The sequence below is a fragment of the Oxyura jamaicensis genome, chromosome 7, assembly GCF_011077185.1.
Source record: "Oxyura jamaicensis isolate SHBP4307 breed ruddy duck chromosome 7, BPBGC_Ojam_1.0, whole genome shotgun sequence".
NCBI classification, from domain to species: Eukaryota; Metazoa; Chordata; class Aves; order Anseriformes; family Anatidae; genus Oxyura; species Oxyura jamaicensis.
The window spans coordinates 16667600-16685370 of NC_048899.1; the positions used below are offsets into that span (position 1 = coordinate 16667600).

Here is a 17771-nt window from a genome sequence, read left to right on the forward strand (position 1 = left end):
AGATACGAGATATTTAGTATCTAGTTTAGCAAAATAAACAAGCCAACAAGAAGGGGCAGCACATGCTCTGCAGATGTAACTTGAAACTTAATGCAGCTCCCTACTTATTTTTTCCCCAACGGCAAACAATAGCTGTACAACAGGTGGGAACTGGTAACTTGTTAAAGGCAAGTACATCACTTTTTTCTAACTATAAGCAGACACTGCACTCACAGAAGAGCTACAAAAGAAACATTAGAAGAAGTCTTGCCACAGGCAACCTAACTTTCCAACCTGAGGAACTCCTATTCTCATGGCTCTCATTTCCACCATTAATCCAAAAACTAATCACGCAATCCTTCTCTGACAGAGGCCAGCGTCCACACAGCACGTATGAGGGCCGCGAAGGCAAAGCAGATGCGGAGCTGCTGAGCAAGAGCGGGCGCTGCGGCAACCAGGGCAGCACCCAGGTGGAACAGGTGAGGCAGGGCAGAGCTGCGCTGCCCGCCACCGAGCTGCTTCGGCGCAGCTCCAGCCGCAGCCCTTGCGGCAACGCTCCACAGGCCGGCCGCTGCCAACACCCCGCCCCACACGGTGCCCCGCAGCGCACGGCTGTTCCACCTCCCGAGCCCAGCCGCCGGCTCCGCGACAGGAGCGGAGCCCGCAGGCCCGGCAGGAGCTCGGGGCCGGCCCCCGCGCTGCCGCCCCCCGCACCTTGGCTCTGCCGGCCTCCAGCTTCCTCCGCCGCACCGCCGCCGCCTCCTCCTCCTCCTCCGCTGCCGCCGCCTGCATGGTGCCGGCGGGCCGAGCCCCTGCCGCTGTCACGGCGCGGCGCGCGGGCAAGTTTCCGTCATGGCCGCCCCGCGGGCTTTGCCCCGCCCGCCTCGGCTGAACCGGCCAGCCGCCAGGCGGCCGCAGCCCGCGCCGGCCACTCAGAGGGCAGGTGGGAAGCGCTCTGCCTGCCCGCCAGCCAATTACCGAGAGCGGCCGTTGGCCTCGCCCCGCCCACCCCTGCCAACTGACTCCTGGGATTGACGTCGGAGCCGGAGCCTTCCCTCTGCTCCGCCTCCCCTCAGCGGCCGCCAATGGGAGAGCCGTCAGGCGCGGCAGGGGCCGCTCTGGTTGGTCGCTTTCAAAAGGGCCGCCTGCCGTGGCTCCGCCCCGAGGCAGCGCCAGCCAATCGAAAGAGGGCAGCTGCTGCCCTGCCACAGCGGGCCGGCCGCTCAGCGGCGGGGGGCACTTCAACTGCGCCATGCCCGGGCCGTCCGCCTTGGGGTCGAGTTGGCTCCTTGCAACAGCCGTGCACTGAGCGGGGGTATCACAGCCCCGCCACCCACAGGCCTCTGGGGAGGCTGAGAGGTGCCACGGGCTGTTACAGACCGTGCTACGAGCCTTGGGTGCTGGGACGTGCAAACTCGGGGGTGTGAACTCACCAGAAGGCGCTGGGCTAGTGAACAAGAGAGGGTCTCACAGCCGTCCGGGTCCTGCTGAAGCAAACCCCTACGCACTGAATGCCAATATCCTAAATACCCAATACCACTATAATATATATATACACACTATATATATACTATGCTATATGCTATATACCATATATATATGCACACTATACTATATATATACTATTATATATACTATATATATATGCATACCACTATACGTAGTATACACATATACACACTAAACACTAAATACCACTTAATACCAATATACTGAAGTATGTGGAACCTGATTGTGACACAAATACTACGGAATGAGGGGTGGAGGTTGTACTGGGTCTGGCTGGGATGGAGTTAACGTTCCTTGCAGCGGCCCATACAGTGCTGTGTCTGCACATGTAGCTAGAACAGCAGCCGTATCACACCAGTGTCGTGTCTGCTGCTGAGCAGTGCTGGCACAGCATCAGGACTCCCCCCAGCCCTCCAAGAGCCAGCAGGCTGGGGTGGGCAAGAGAGGAGGAAGGAACATCACTAGGGCAGCTGACCTAAACCAACCAAAGGGATGTTCCATGCCATACAATGTCACACTCAGCAGTAAAAGCAGTGGAGGGCTCTTGTTGGGAAGACATCTGTCTTCTCAAACAACCGCTACGCATATTGAGGCCCAATATCTGCGTGGCCAAACATCACTTGTTGATGGGAAGTAGAGAATATTTTTTTTTCTCTCTCTGTGATTCCACGCAGCCTTTGCCCTGTTCCCCCTTTTGCTTTAATTAAATTAGCCTTATCTTAACCCATTAGCCTTTTTTTTTTTTTTTTTTTTTCCTTTCTAGCATACTTTCTTCTTTCCCTGTTCTGAGGAGGGAGAGTGAGAGAGTGGTTGTGGTGGAGTTCAGCTGCCCAGCTAGGTAAAACCACCACACTGTCCTTAGTCCTTTCCATACATTTTATCCCTAGGTTGGGCTCATCTCTGTATGGGCTCTTGCCCCAAATTTGGCCATTGCAACAGCCATGGTACATGAGCCAGAACTAGATGCCATGGCATGGACTGCATCTATGCCATTTGTTCTTCCCATGCTATGTTAACCTTGATCCAAAATGTATGTGGGAAGGAACACAGACATGTCAGCATCCTTGAAATAAATATTTTGTACCACTCTCTTGGTCTGCCACATTATTTCTATGTAAATATTTCAGCATAAACAACAAAAAGACTGGAGTCAACCATATAGGGTCTTTGGACCACACAGTGAGAGCAGCCAAGCTCCTGAGACTGCTCTTGGTTAGTTCCTATCCTGTCAGCCTTGTCTGGTTTTTGTTTGTTTGTTTGTTTTCTCCAAGGAGCAGGTGCTGTGACCTCGTAACCTTAGCTAAGAAAAGGGATAAAGTCTGCTATGAAATTTCTCAGTGTGAAGGTTTGTGTAGTTGACACCATCTGAGAAGTGAAAGAAAACAGGCAAGCTCAGAACAAAGAAGCTTGTTCAATGAAAAAAGGATAATATGTCACGGCATGTGCCCTGGTAATTGTGTTAACTCAGTTAAGTCACTTGAACAGATGTGGTTTAAAGTAAGTTACTGCTTTGACTTCTCACTCCAGATAGAACCTAAAAATAAACAACTCATGTTTTTTTGGGTTTAATGGATTTCAATTTATTGGTATTTATTTGTTTATTCTGATAACCAGCTCATGCATTATATATATTTTTACATCCCCATCCTTTAACATGTCAGTATTTCTAGTGCCAGTCTAACTAAATTGACAAAACCAGAAGTATTTGAGAAAGGCCTGTCTTGGTCAGGGCATCAGCTATCTGGCAACCTTCCATCACTGCAACAGTTTGGATGAGGCCAAGTTGCCTTGTCAGCACAGAACTCAGGCTCTGCAATGTTGCTCAGCTTTGCCACATGTTTTCCCATCACACCTGTTTGTGCTGGGACCAGTCCTACCTGACATAACAATAAAAACTGCAGAGATTGTTCACACTTTGACTCAATTAGACATAGCGCTCATAACACTGCCAAGATCGGGCTGATAATGAAACCTCACTGAGAACTTTGGGGACTGCTGTAACAAATCTGCAAATAAGTGAGCAGCGTTTGCAGATGCTAGTGGTTTGTCATTGTCTTATAAGAAGAGTTAACCAAAAGCATAATTTGTTTCAAACTGGGATCACTGTTTTCAGAAATAATAGTAAAAAACAAAACTGCACATTATTATGTGATGATGGCATTAAAAAACTCTAATTGCAAATGATGTTTCTTCATATATCAGCTTCAAACGTAGACAGTAAATTTTTGTAATATTTACAAGCACTAGGTAGCCTCCTGGCCTACAGAAAATGGTCTCTGACAGGTAAGCAATTACACCATTAGTTTGTGTATATAAGACATCATCACACTTTAGCACATTGCAACCATGTACATGGCTTATCATTTCTCTGAGAGATACAGTAAGCCTTCAGTTCTTCTGTTTCTGATGCTAGTAAGTACGCTGGTGCCCATGACATGGGAAAGACAGGAACTAAGTGAAATGTCTTCAAGATATATTCCTATCTTTCAGTTCAGGCTCAAAAGTGCAGCTTGAGAGCTCTTGGTTGTTAATTTGCAGCATTACAATTGGCAGAAGCAAAGAATTGATTGGAAGGAAATTGCATACACCTCTCCATTGGTGAAGTTCTTTGTGTGTGTGTTTTTCATTCTTTTAATACTCTTTTCATTATTTTTACCTCTCTTTTAATAAATGAAAACCTTCTTATAAGAAATGATAAAGAATCCTTTCTATGGAACCTGAGCACAAGAGTTTATTGTCTCCTGATATTTCCATGTGTGTCTGGTTGGTTCCTTTTCTAGTGTGTTTTAGAAAACATAGTAATTAAAATCAAGGGCATAAAGTATCAAAATCACTAAAAGACATCACAGAAAAGCACTACAAGTTTGGACCTCATCATCTAAGCAATTCTTGTACCTAAAGAGGGATCCAATCTGCCTATGATGTTCACAGCTGTTTTTTTGTTTGTTTGTTTGTTTTTGTTTTTGGTTTAATTGTTTATAAACACCTTCTGTGAAAGCTTTGTCTTACATTGCTGTTCCATCGTTTACTAATAAATTGACTGGGAGCTGTATTTCCTTTCACTAATTTAAATATTGTTAGCTGACCCCATCTCATCATTTACTTAATAAATTAAACAAAGCCTGTTTCTTCTTCAGTGCTTATATTAATTTACCATTATTAGCATTTTTTCTCTGGACTTCCTTTTCCTTTTTATACTGCCATGTCTAAAATTAGACACAGCATTCAAAATAACTTCAGCACTGCTAAATAGAGCAGAAAATTATCTCCTGTGAGGTGCACATAACACTCCTGTTAATGCTCTGTAGAATTAAATTTGTCTGGTTTTGCTTTTTTGCATCTTCATGTTCGTTTGTGATCCCTAGTTTGTGATTCACTGTAACTCTATAGATCATTTTCTACAATACACTTTTGTGTCTGTCTGATATGTTGCTGTCATTAGGAGCCTGTACGCCATCTCAGTTGTTTAACACTCATTATATTTTTAATTAAATACTTCAAGTTGGTTGTTTTTGTTAGCCTTTCTTGTAATCCTATATTTCTATTGCAATGAAGGGTCTAGAACCTTAACTGCTAGGGTGCACTTTAGTAAACCAGTTTATGGTAAAACATCAACTTAAAATTCATCAGCAGTCCAAAAGGCTACTACAGCATCAACAGCATCAGCAATGAATAATAACAGGCTTGCTGCTATTGTGGTTGTCTGAAAACACCAATGCAGCTCTTGCTTTGCTACATCACTGCCTGAATATTGCAGGCAGCTCTGGTCACCCCATCACAAGAGAGTTTATGAAATGGAAAAGTACAAAGAGAAGCAAGTAGGATAAACATGAGACAAACAGCCTGATGAGACAAACAAGGTCTGATCAGAAGGGAAGCATGCAGCACCTTATAAGCGTGGCTGATAGCAGAGGCCAAGAGATGGATATAAGAACTGTCCTTGTGGGCACTTCCATTATATTCTCCCAGCCTCCTCCAAGCTGTGAAATTAATGAGTAAGGAAAATCTGCTGTTTGAGGAGGAAATAAGTAGATTCTCTAGCTTAGAAAAGAGACATCTGAATGGGGATGTGATACAGGAGTATAAGCCACTTTTTCCATACCAGGAAAAGTGCATGGAGAGGAGTCAAATGCTATTTTGTATAACAAATTTTAAAGTTTCCAGTAATTTTTAGGGGAATCTAGATTTTAAACAATCTAAATGTAAACCTTTTTGTTTGTTTATTTTGACCAAGTAAACTATATTTCTATACTTACACAGTTTACTTGCATAATGAGGCTTATGCTAAAGTTGTTACCTAGGCAACTCCCTGTCAAAGGCTTTTGCACTTGCCAAAAAGGTGAAGGGATCAAAAATGTTTGTTGTTCTTAGCAATCAAAAATGAGTCCTGTCAAGGAAAGCTGAGCCCCAGCTCTGTCACAGGTCTGCAGCTGTATTTGGGACCCACGTCTCAGTTATGATAATCCCTACAGTGACTACCCACTCGTGTGTTTTTAAGGACAGATTGCACATACATGCTGTATGGGTCACAGCTAGAGGAGGTGATCTGTACTGCTCCCACATGGTTAAGTACAATTGTCTATCTGCCACTTCAGCTGTCATCTGTGGCTCAGCTGGGGCTTGTCCATGGCCTTCAAGTAAGGAAGGGGTTGTAACTTTCCTCTCCTAGGGACAGAGCTGGGTTGAAATATGGTATCAAGGAAGAGTATATATCACCTGGTTTCTTTCTCATGCCTTGATTTTGATTTTATGGCTGTCTCTGGTAAATGTTGCTTTACATTTTATACTGATACGGCTTTGCTAGGAGGGAGAAGGAAGCCCAGGGGGACTGCTCAGAAGATAGTAAGCAAAAGGCTGTTATAATGCAGACTCTTTGTTGTTTTACTCATCCTGGTGTGAATTCCAGCTCTACTCCTTATTTTTATTTTTTTATTTTTCATTTTTTCTTTACTATCTGGTCATGAAAACTCATGAAAGGCTATGTCAAAAGCATATGGGCCCCTTACAGTCATCAGGTATCAATCAGTCAGATCATAATCTGAACCTTGGCATTGGGCTTATGGTTAAAAAAAAAAAAAAAAAAAGTTTATTTTTTTCTCCCTGTCCCATATGTGAATGGATATTTACAGGCAAACTTCTACACCTGGAGATTAAATTGTTTATACTGTGGATAGGCACTGCAAACCTAGCAACCAGGCTACAGGAACAAAACTCAGAGCTACGTAGAAAACTATGCTATCAATGCAGAGGGCAAGGTTTAGAGACACTGCCAGTGAAGGCTAGCAACCATTAAGAATAGACAAATACTCACGCTGAGTTACCCTTCTGTGACCATTGCAACCAGCAGCACAAAAATGCATTGACAGAAATGACCCAAAAAGCTGTGTCTATGATATGGTGGTGGACATCTGTATTCATTTTGACCTGGCAGTGAAACTGAAGATTTTATTTTCTTTCCTTGTTTCTCCCAGTCGTGTTTTATTTTTTCCCCCTAATGGAATTTTTCTGTGAAGATTGTGTATTGGAAGAAGGGACCACTAAAAAGCTATTTGCCTTTGCTTATCTATTTAACACTGTTTTGCCTGCCTGCTCTTCTGGGGGACTACTACAATGACAGATCCTTCAGTGGTGGATCACATGGCCCAACTGAAACTCAGACTCCTTGAAAAGGTAAGGTAATGATTCCACAACGGTCACCTTTGCTCTACTTTTTGCTGTTGCATGTTTATGCATTAACACTGTATTTTAAACAATTCTATTTCTACTGAGATACAAAGAGGACCTGCAGAACTGAGAACTTCTGTCATCACATAAGCAGAGGCAGACCAATGTGCAGTAGTTCTACAAGTAAAAGCCACTTAAAGATTGTCTATAAGGAAAATCAATTTGCCTGGAGATGTGAATGCCTGAAGTGGCATCTAACCTCTCTCTTCAAGGTGTAGGCTTTTGTCCTAGATCTTCCAGACACTTGAGGGGAAAGCTTTCACAAGTATGGAGCTGGGCAGCACACAGGAGACAGAAAAAAGAGCCTGTGCATCAGGGAAAGGTCTCTACTCCAATTTCTGAGCATCAGGGAGCCACAAGGGGCGGCTGCTCCCTGCAGAGCAGGGAATTGACAAAAATAGCACAGCCAGTAGGACAGGGGCCAGGCCCAAGCAAGGCAAGCAAGGCAGAGCTCGAGATGGTGGCAGGGTTCAACCAAAAGTCCAGATCCATCAGTTAAACTCATGGTGATAAGGCAGATCTGAGGCCAAAATGGGGAATGTCTGCAGGTTGGGATCAGGGTTCATAGGATCTGTGGCCACTCACAGGCATGGCTGTGGTTGAACTGGAGACCAGTGTTCATCCAGTACAGTTCACGAAAGAACTGAAAACCTAGAGATGAGATTAAAGGAGCTCCCTGGCATATGGGCAGGGAGTGTGGATAGAAGCCCCAGGTGAGGCTGGTCAGAGCCATTTAGGCCTATAAGTGCACTGAGTATCCAAAACTGTCTGGTATCAAGTTCTTCCTATGATCTCCCTCTCTACCCTACAAAATAAGTTATACATAAGTCTTCTGATTCAATGTGCTATCAATTTCTAGGTCTGGGATGGACTGGACAGTTGAAAGCATTACCGTTCTTTTGCTATGACTAGATTTATAGTGAGACATTTAATACTTCTATACACTTCTATACTTTTAGTAGCCCTCACTAGCTGTGATGGCTGATTTAGCAGTTAAAAGTGTCCCTTGCCCCCGTTTCTGCTTTATTTCCTCCATCCCAAACCTATGTCTGCAATACGGAGTTGAAAATTGTTGTGAACTTTGCTGCCTAACTGACAATCATTTTTGTTGTGGCTCTACCAACAGAGACTAGAAAAGGAACAGGAGAACCTAGGGAAGATGGACTCACCTGTCCCAAGAGCAAGTAAGAGAAACATTTTTTCCGGTTATCGATGTGATACAGAAAGGGATTAGTGATGTTCTTAATCATGTTCCTCAGTGGATCACATCAGATGATTACATCTCCTCCCTAAAAATTTGAAGGGGCCTCTGCCCCTGTGTGCTCAGCATCTGGGCATTTGAATAGTCAGAACTTTCTCTGTCTCAGCTTCTGGTGCCATGGACATTGTCTGGAGGACAGGAGGGAGGCTCCAACCTTGAGTCTGTGCTGTTTTAGCTCAGTCTGGGTATCTAAGTATGCATACAGCCCTGAGGTAGCCAATGCAAGTCCCAGTGAAGCATACACAGCAATACTAATCAGCATATGCGTCTTGGTCCTATCCAAGCCAGTAACCTTAGAAGTCTTGATGCAAGGAGAATGGCCTTGCTAAACTTGCAGCTGTCTGCATTTTACCTTCTGAAATTCTCCAACTTTTTTTTTTTTTTTTTGGCCAAAGGCAAACAGTCAGCTAGTCAGGTCCACTGCCATAACAAAGAATGCATAGGAAGGCAGGAGCAGAGGTTTTCTGTTGTGCCTTCTCAGCTGTGGATGCTGGCTAAGCTGGAGCACACGCCTGGTTGTTTTGGTTGTGCTAACACCTACACCCAGAAGCGAGCCCCTGTCTCAATCCAGCTGTATGCTTAGCATAAGTGACTATGTGCTTGAAAAAGAGTTGTTATCATGGCCATGCTTCTCTGAGGAGTCCAAGCAGAAGGCCCAGTCTATTACTGATGCTGTTCTGCATGTTTGAACCTGAATGATACAGCCTTGTGCAGACCAGAACATGATTTCCAATTTAAAAGAAAAGTGACTCAGCTTATGAAACAAATCGTTACACTGAAAAAGTTGGTCTGGAGGACTCGATTGGTAAGAGCTGGAACACCCATGTTCATTTTACCAGGAAACTTGAAATGCCATGCAAAAAGGTTAATACATTGCACATAGCATGCATAGCTTCCACGCAAGTAGTGTTAAAGGGAACATGCACATGAGTGAACCATCACAGCAGCTGTTGAAAGACTCTTATAAAGACACAAGTTATTTTGAACTCCTTTATTTATCAACTTCTAGCTGATTCTCTAGCTTTTGTAAAGAATTGTCTAAACCTTAGAAACTTTATAAGTAAGCTGGGATTCCTGCTCTTTACCGGAACCAAATTCAGGACCTAATTACACATGCAGTGCTTATAATTGTATTATCTGTGGATTAAAGCCAACCAGTAGAAGAAGATGAGTAACATTTCTAGAATTTACTCTGAGCTCATATTTATTGAGATGATGCACAAATAGTTGGAAACTTCCACTGTAGTGGCCAAAAATAAAAAATCCAACTTTCAGCTTCAAAATACTAAGTGATACTTTTCAGAATAGATGCCAGGCATGCCTCCAATGTATCTGAAAATGTTCTTTTTTGTTTTCATTTCAACATAATTCAAAATCAGCTTCTTCTGTGGGAAGATCTGAAAAAGACGATGTTTCAAAACAAAAAGGAAATAGAAAAGTTGGTTTTTAAAACTGAATTTGTTTTGATATGCCATAAACTTTTTTATACTTTGTACAATCATCCTCTGGATGTGCACAGTACAACTGGAAATTTTCGGGCTGAAATGATTTTCTAAGCCTGAAGCTCTTTTAAGGAGGTTAAATAAGGAGGTTAAGAGGGGGCTTTAAAAAGCAATCTGAAAAGTTTATTTTCAGAGAAGGCGCATTGCCTTTGTAGAGCTGCCAAGCAGCTGTGTCTACATGGGCTATAAAGTCGGTTTCCATTCATGGATTTGACAAGAAAAGTAGCTTAAAGCTTTTTCTGGAAGAAATCAAGGTATCTCGTAACATGTTTTCCAGAATTAAGCTCATAATGCAGGTGTTATAATAGCTCTGCTTTTGTGATGCTTTAAAAAGATAATGGACTTTTCCTCCTTCAGGGAGCAGACAGGAGGATATGCTTCACAGTGCCCTGAGGCGAAGGAAAGATCTCCTGCAGGAGCTTAGGGTAAGAGCCCTCCATGTTGTCAAGTAACTGTGCGAGGAGTGCAGTTTAATGTGGTGAACACAAGAGTAGGCTTTGAATGATAAAATTAGATGTCACCTTAAACAAGCAGTGTGAATGCACTGAGCCGTGTTTATGAGAAGTGTGCCTCCCAACAGAACAACAGGAAGGAGACTGATGGGAAGCTGAGGAAAGCCCATGTGCTCTGCTGGCTGAGCTTGTGCTCAGGACATGCCCAGTGGTGGATGCAGGCAGGTTAATCCTCGTGCCTCCTGCAAACATGGGCAAGGAGCAGCTGTGCTTCCCTGAGCCGAGCCCTCTCAGGCAAAGACCTCTATGTACACAAACAACAGCAAGGACCAGGTTATCTGCATGTCTGCTGCCCATGTGAATTCAGCTCTTTTCTGTCCTTTAATTCTTTGGCTGGGCAGTATTCAGTTCTCTTCTCATTTAGAGTCATTAGCTGGGTCCTGCTAGTCAGGCAGAGGGGCTGGAGAGCAGCAGGTCTGCATCCACCTCAGTTATCTGGTGTGTTGATGCTGTTCTGAACAAGCTCTCTTCTGAACAAGTATCACGAGCTCTCTGGGTTAATGCCAAAATGCAAATAAGGGACTTCTTAATGCTGCCAACATAAGGACAACAGCTACTTATTCCTCATTTGTGGACAGACTCAATCATTAATGAAACATTGTCCCAGACATGTTTGCATTTTGGTCTTCACTTCTTTCCATTCCCTCTTGCTCACACTGAAGATTGTATGTGCTTGAGATATGCATGAAGAAACACTTTCTCTATACTTGCACCAGTTCTGGTTGAGTACTTTCCTTCATGTAGCACTCAGTTATGGTCTGCCTGTTACACGCAGCAGTTTCTGGAGCAGTTTGTTAGGTGAAGAAAGCTGTGCCCCGCTGCAGACTTCCAAAGGTTCATCCCATTTAATCCAGAGAGTGTAACAATACTGCCAGCCTTTCTGTGACCAACTTTTCTGCAAGAAGATACCTGATTTTGCAGGACCAGCACCTTCTGGAAGAGCTGTCACAGCCTTCTGCCTTGGCTGGGGGACACCTTAGGAACTGCAGAGCTGCTGTCCCACACATCTACCAGTTACCTTTTCCAGCACCCCAAGCAGAGGCACCAAGGATTATCCAGCAGGCGGTAAGGATCCTCACTCCTAGGAAACACTGGCCAAAAACAATCCTGACTTTTCTATTTTCCTTTCTTACCCAGATGCCTCCTCAGCCTGCTACTATCATCCAGCAGCTACCACAGCTGCCCCCGCTGATAGCACAGATACCCCCTGCCCAGCCTTTTGCAGCTCCCCGCTCTGGAAGCATTAAAGAAGGTATCACTCCCTGGGTCTAGCAGTTAGGTCCCATCACTGGGCACAGGGAAATACCCAGGAAATGTACCACTGTGAGAGGAAGTTGGATGCTGTCAGGGGACAGCATGCAACTCAACAACTGGAAAAAAAAAATGAAAAAAAAAAAATAATAATAAAAAAAAGGACTATAAGCTCAGCAAAGCCAGGTTAAGGTGTCAGAGAAGCTTGGGGAAGAAAAAAAAAGCTCAAGACATGGCACTGAGTAACATTAGCAAGGTCAAACTCATGCAAATGGATGATTTCAAAATTCACTAACTGGCTTTTAAACTCCGTTTTTATTCTTTTGGTTTTTTCTTAACCTATTGTTTAATCTTCTCAGAACAATATAGGCTTCAGTTGTGCCCCATGTTTGGAAACAAGACTCTTATGAGTATAGTACAATGTCAATAAAAAGAGCTTGTTTCTAAACATGGGTGGATGCTACTGTGAAATAATACATACCCTGGGATGACTTCCCTGTCTCAACCTTCAGTGAAAGATTTCGTTATGGCACAAAGAAATCTCCAGTCACAAAATTGTTATATTTCTCATCTATTTCTTCACTTAAGTCACTGGATTTATTTGAATAGGAATTTATTTTGAAAAACAAATTAGTCCAAATTCATACATGACTATTCTGAAGTTGATACATTTACAATAGCTTTGGTATGATCAGTTAAAAAGAAGAGTTGTTTTTATTTATTTTTTCCTCCTCCTCATACTTAAAATAGTTCCACTGCACAGGTCCTTTGTAAGTAGGATCCAGAGATCATGGTAAATGGATGTGATGCACGTGGAAGGGAATCTCAAGGTGGCACTGCAATATCATGTAAAGTTGAAGAAACCTCTCATGTGGACAACAATAATCTTGAGCCAAAGCCATGGAGAGTGCCATAAGATGCCTGTCCATGCTCCTAGTGTTTCCTGGAGAGAGCTACAGTGCACAGATTTTCTCCAGCCTGCCAATTAGCGTAGCTAGAGGGGTAGGCTTGCAGGGGAACTATCAGAGAGAAGATGCTCAACAGCAGCTTTCTTCTGGAAGGGAGGAGAAACAGGAGACCTGGTCTTAATGGTCTTACTCGTATACATTCATTTTGCACCACCTGACTACATAACCATAATACTATCCAAGTGTCCCTTTCTGCTGCTTTATCTCAGTTGTAGTGACCAGTCTGTAAGCCGGAGGGCAGTCCCTACTGAGATGCCTCTGTTGCTGATAAAGCTCTTATTTTCTTCCTTGGGATGACCTCTTCACAGATATGGTAGAGATGATGCTGATGCAGAATGCACAGATGCACCAGATCATCATGCAGAATATGATGCTGAAGTCTCTGCCATCAGTGGCATTCACACAGCCTGCTGGATCCAGCTCTCCCCTGCTTCAGCACACACAACAGGTAATGACACAGTGTCCAAAGGCCATCCTTGCTCATATAGGACAATAGTTACTGTCCTTTGGGGGCTGCAGGGACTGCACAAAACAAGTTCTGCTGCCCAGGGTGTCCCACAGGTCTTACATGCAGTCCTGTTTAGCACCATGTGAGGACCCAACAGAAGATGTCAAATGCACAAGTGCAAACTAGATTCAGTCCAGCTCTTAAGATGTATCTGGCCTACACAGCTGAAGTAGTAACATACAGAGAAGAGGTCTTTCACCTGTTACAAATCCTGTAACTGGTGAAATTTGACCTGGCAGTTTAAAACTGGCTAGAGTTGAAGCACAGGTTTTGTGGTCATACTTGGAGCTCCACAGCTCTAGCTACTGTCTCACTAAAAATCAATGGCTAGCAAGCTCTGGAAAGACATGTCTTACAGATATTTTTGTGTGTGGACCCCTATAGGTTTGTTTCCAAAATATGTTTAGTGCCTAACAAAATGTAGGTAATTTTGAACAACAATTTTGAACAGGTGCACAGTTCCTAAGCTATTTTTAACAATGTGCTATATAGCTCCTTAACCACCTTAAGTGCTTTGGAAAAATGTATTTCTAGTCTCTAGTCTGAAGCATTTATTACCTAAGCAGCAAGGACTGTAAATCTTCAGGGAGGATGAGATATCTTTGTGTTGCGAAGTCTTCCCCTATATTTTTTCATCCCTTCCATTTTCAGGCTAACCATGACTTCCCAGTGCTGCAAGAAAGATTTCTCTTCTCTTTGTGTTGGTGATTGAGGTTGCCATTTATTAAGAAAGCAACACCCACACTTCTTCAGTAGTTGACCAGTTCAATCCCACCTTTCCTACCTGCTATTTGCAAAAGCAACAAATGGCTTAATATCCCCTACATTTAAGAGCAGGGTAGAAACATAGCCTTCCATAACCCATCCCCATGGCCTGCACAGCTGGAAGCTGACATATTTTGCACCTGTTGAGACCAAATGTCTGCCTGAGATGGAATGCCTCCAACAGCAGCTGCTCACTCTCACGTTTCAGAACACTGACATCTCAGGAGCCAGCACCACCATAGCCAGCATGGCATGCAAGGGATCATCTGTTTCCTCAGCAGCTGTCCTGAGACAGATTCATTGTGGACATGGCAAGGGGCACTGGTAGTTCCTCAGAAATGTGTCAGAGCTGTGCTGATCATCACCTTGGATGAAAGGGTCTGCGTCTAAAGGAGGCAGAAGATGAACAGTGTGACCCTTTGTTCTCCACCTTCCTCTCAGGGATACTCCACCAAAAAAGTGTAGGTTTCCCTGACATAGCGTGGTGGGACAAACTGCTTTGAATATCCAGGTGAAATCTGAATTCACTGAGCATTTGCCAGACCCTGTATGTTTGAGCCTGTGAAACCAATCTCTGGGCACGAGATGAACTTCCTGTACAAAGAGGCAACTGAGTGGGAAACCAGCTGCTCAGCTGGAGACCTTAAGCTCCCTTTCTTGAGGGGTACAAATTCTGCAAATCACCCTTTGCCTCTCTCCATCTAGGACCTGCAGCTCGCCACTCCCATGGCCATGAAAACAGACAGGCCCCAGCTGTCCGCGGTGCATCACCACCACCATTACTCTCCCCCGGGGCTGCTGCCCCCAGCCGTGCCTGCCGGTCTCCTGATGCCAAGCGGAAGGCTCCCACCCACATCCTCAGCTAGTCACTGGGCCAGCAGCACGCTCCCAGCTGGGCAGATGTAAGTCAATGGACTGTGATGATATGAGCCGGTTTACCTGCTAAATAAGAGTTGGCTGTGTTTTGCATTCAGGCTAACATTCCCCATGGGATTTATATTCTTGAAACACTGCTGAAGTCCCCAAGCAGAGGTATACAGCCCTCTCCTCACAGGGCTCACCTGCCTGAGCCTCTCCTGCTTATTGAAGTTGAAGCTTGTCCTCAACTGCTTTCTAGGTGCCAGGAGATCATACCAGGGACTAGTGCCTGAATGGGCACGAGCAGCCACACTGCCCCGTAAGCCAGCCTGCTCATGCCATGGTGTGATGGTTTTATGCTGATGGGCATAAGTTCCACCACACTGCTGTCTAGCTCCCCTTCTGAAAGACAGTGGGAGAAAATATGTTGAAAAAATAAAAGCTTGTGGGTTGAGACAAGGAGTGGTTTAATGGGGGGAGGGAGGGGGGGGAAGGAGGGAAAGGCAGCAAAGGGAGAAAACGATTGTTCTTCTCATGTCTTTTAGTCTGTCTTCTCCCTCTTTAGCTACCTTCCACTGTGAATTAAGAGATTCTGTACATCTATACTGTCCTTTTGCAGCCGCAGCAAGCATGTGCTGTTGGCTACTACCAAACACAGTAAAGCCATTTTTCTTGTTGCAGGTGGCCCACATACTGACACTCTGCAAGTGTACCATACCATCGTGGAGGTCAACCTGTATTTGAAGAGTTCCTAAATAACCTGACTGACAGCCTAATGTCTGTACATCTGCATATTATTGGTACAAGAAGTGAGCAAGAGAAAGACTGCAGATCCTCAGAACAAATGTACCACGTACCTGCAATCTGCTTACCCATTTCTGCTTACCCATTGCTTCCTCGCATATTCCAAGCCTAGAGCAGCAGCAAGCAGTCACAACAATTTTGCCTTTTTTCCATAGAACCAAGACATCCTATCCCAAACAGTCCCACAGTAACTTGGGGAAATGCCCCTTTGCTGAGTGGACAGCTCCCTTCCTGGGGAGGGTAACGCAAACTAACACAGGATTCCTGAATGAGGGATTAATTGCCAAAATTCATCAACTAACGTGTTCTTCCTCTACATGACAAGGTGTTGGTAGCAGGGGGGCTGCAGGGATGCCTTTGTGAGCAGAGTGCTGGAGCTTACCCATATGAGAAAACAGCCAGCTCTAGGGGATTCCAAAAGGGACCTGTGGGCCGTGAGCAGTGCTGGCTGTGAGAGCAGAAAGGGAAAAAAAATGCTGTGCAACAGCAGCTGGGAGAGAGAAGTGAGAAACTGAGAAAGAATTTTGCAGACACCATGGTCAGTAGTGCTCAGCAGTTCGCTCCTGACAGATGGACCCCATGGGATGGACCCACATTGGAGCAGTACTTGAAGAGCTGCTGCCTGTGGGAAGTCCCCGCAGGATCAGTTTGGGAAGGACAGCATCCCATGGAAGGGATCCCACATCAAAGTGACTGAAGGAGCAGCGGAGATGAAGCATTATGGACTGACCGCAGCCCCGATTCCCCTGTTCCCCTATGCTGCCTGCGGGGAGGAGGTAGAGAGAGTGGATGGGGGGGGAGGAAAGGTGTTTTTAGTTTTATTTTAGTTCTCACTGCTCTAGTTTGTTATCAATAGGCAATAAATTACATTAATCTCTCATATGCTTGGTCTGTTTTGCCTGTGATAATAACTGGTGAGTGATCTGTCTTTCCTTATCTCAACCCACAAGCTTTTTTCAATGTACTTTCTCCCACTGTTCTGTTGAGGAGGGAGACTGAGAGAGCAGTGTGGTGGTGCTGAGCTACCTAGTGTTGTTATTAAACCACTGCCCATCTCTACATTTTTAGTTTTACTTTCTCACAGATAAATTTGTACTGCAGGAGTTACCTGTCTGGGGAATTAAAAATGAACATGAACAGTCCATATGCCAGTTACTTGCACAGTAGAGCAAAATCCTGGCATTAGATTTTCCTAAAGATCAGCACTCTGCCCTAACTGCATGAGTTGGATTGGCAGGGCTTGCAGTATTTGAATAAATAATTCTCAATGGAGAAAAACAAAAAGAAAATTGCTTCTGCGGTCATCTGGTTTGAACATTAAATGCAATGCCGGTACCTCCAACTATCTGCAGTTCATGTGTTCTGCCCCAGGAGGGCTCTGACAGTGTCTCCTGAGCCTCACGTTCACAGTGCTACCTATGGTTTTCTTTCCAGAGTTTTTGAAGAGTTGACATAAGCAGCCTGGATTTGTGTATGTATATTTGTTTCATTATTTCTCAACCTTTCCCTCACATAATCAGGATTTAGACTCGGAAAAATAAAATAAAATAAAAAATAAATAAATAAAATAAAATAAAATAAAATAAAATAAAATAAAATAAAACGAATCCCGGGTTTCTTCCTTATTTTTTGGCATGATTTTTTCTTACAGACCATTAATCAAGCTTTTTCCCTTTTTAATTTTCCCACTCATTTCAGATGCCAGGCATAAAAGCCCGTGCTATAACAGGTGTTTTGTTTGTTTTCTTTTAGAATTCCTTGGAAGTCCCACTCAAAGTTTTAACCAAGTGATATCTTTTCCATGCTCTCTGCAGCCTGATTATGTTTAATGCAGAAGGAAAGTCAATGATGTAGTAGTGCTTTTGTAGAATCTTCCCATCTTCACTTGTTTTTAAACTGAAGTTATCTGCTGTAAGACAAAGGAGATAGGTGACTGAATGCTGCCATGACTGTTGAAACATTCCTCCAAAATAAATGAACTTATACCGTTTTTCCATGATGCAGTTTGTGACCAAGTCTGCAGAAGATAACCCAGGGACCTACATTTTATTTGAAATTGTTACTCAGAAGATATTGCACTGGGTATAGATAATCCCTGATAGGTTACATTTAGCCCAGTTTGCCAATAGC

The 17771-nt window shown here is 44.1% G+C and overlaps 2 protein-coding genes across 15 annotated transcripts in view; one reads left to right on the top strand and one right to left on the bottom strand.

Annotated features, from left to right (window-relative positions):
* The window catches only part of PCNT (pericentrin), a 95214-nt gene extending 94344 nt beyond the window's left edge, over positions 1 to 870 (bottom strand). For 11 of the 14 annotated variants that reach the window (XR_004752207.1, XM_035331076.1, XM_035331074.1 and 8 more), the window contains exon 1: positions 694 to 870. Coding sequence is in view for 13 of the 14 variants with exons in the window: in XM_035331076.1 (XP_035186967.1) it covers positions 694 to 771 (78 nt within the window). In the remaining variant the exon portion in view is untranslated. The remainder of the gene's footprint in view (positions 1 to 693) is intronic. The other 3 variants (XM_035331081.1, XM_035331079.1, XM_035331078.1) reach the window with 2 other exon arrangements.
* A 5861-nt stretch (positions 871 to 6731) lies between these two features.
* Positions 6732 to 16153, top strand: C7H21orf58 (chromosome 7 C21orf58 homolog). The gene is made up of 8 exons (XM_035332487.1): positions 6732 to 7158; positions 8339 to 8396; positions 10333 to 10400; positions 11409 to 11552; positions 11625 to 11739; positions 13015 to 13154; positions 14685 to 14881; positions 15519 to 16153. Exons 1-8 carry the CDS (start codon positions 7099 to 7101, stop codon positions 15532 to 15534), a joined length of 798 nt encoding a protein of 265 aa, XP_035188378.1. The 5' UTR covers positions 6732 to 7098; the 3' UTR covers positions 15535 to 16153.
* Positions 16154 to 17771: the final 1618 nt, after the last annotated feature.

Bases quoted from the DNA above. Each gene is read 5' to 3' on its own strand.
- C7H21orf58 (XM_035332487.1), top strand. From the start codon at position 7,099: ATGACAGATCCTTCAGTGGTGGATCACATGGCCCAACTGAAACTCAGA. The intron at 8,397-10,332 runs GTAAGAGAAACA...TTCCTCCTTCAG, and splicing joins CTCACCTGTCCCAAGAGCAA to GGAGCAGACAGGAGGATATG. The intron at 11,553-11,624 runs GTAAGGATCCTC...TTTCTTACCCAG, and splicing joins CAAGGATTATCCAGCAGGCG to ATGCCTCCTCAGCCTGCTAC.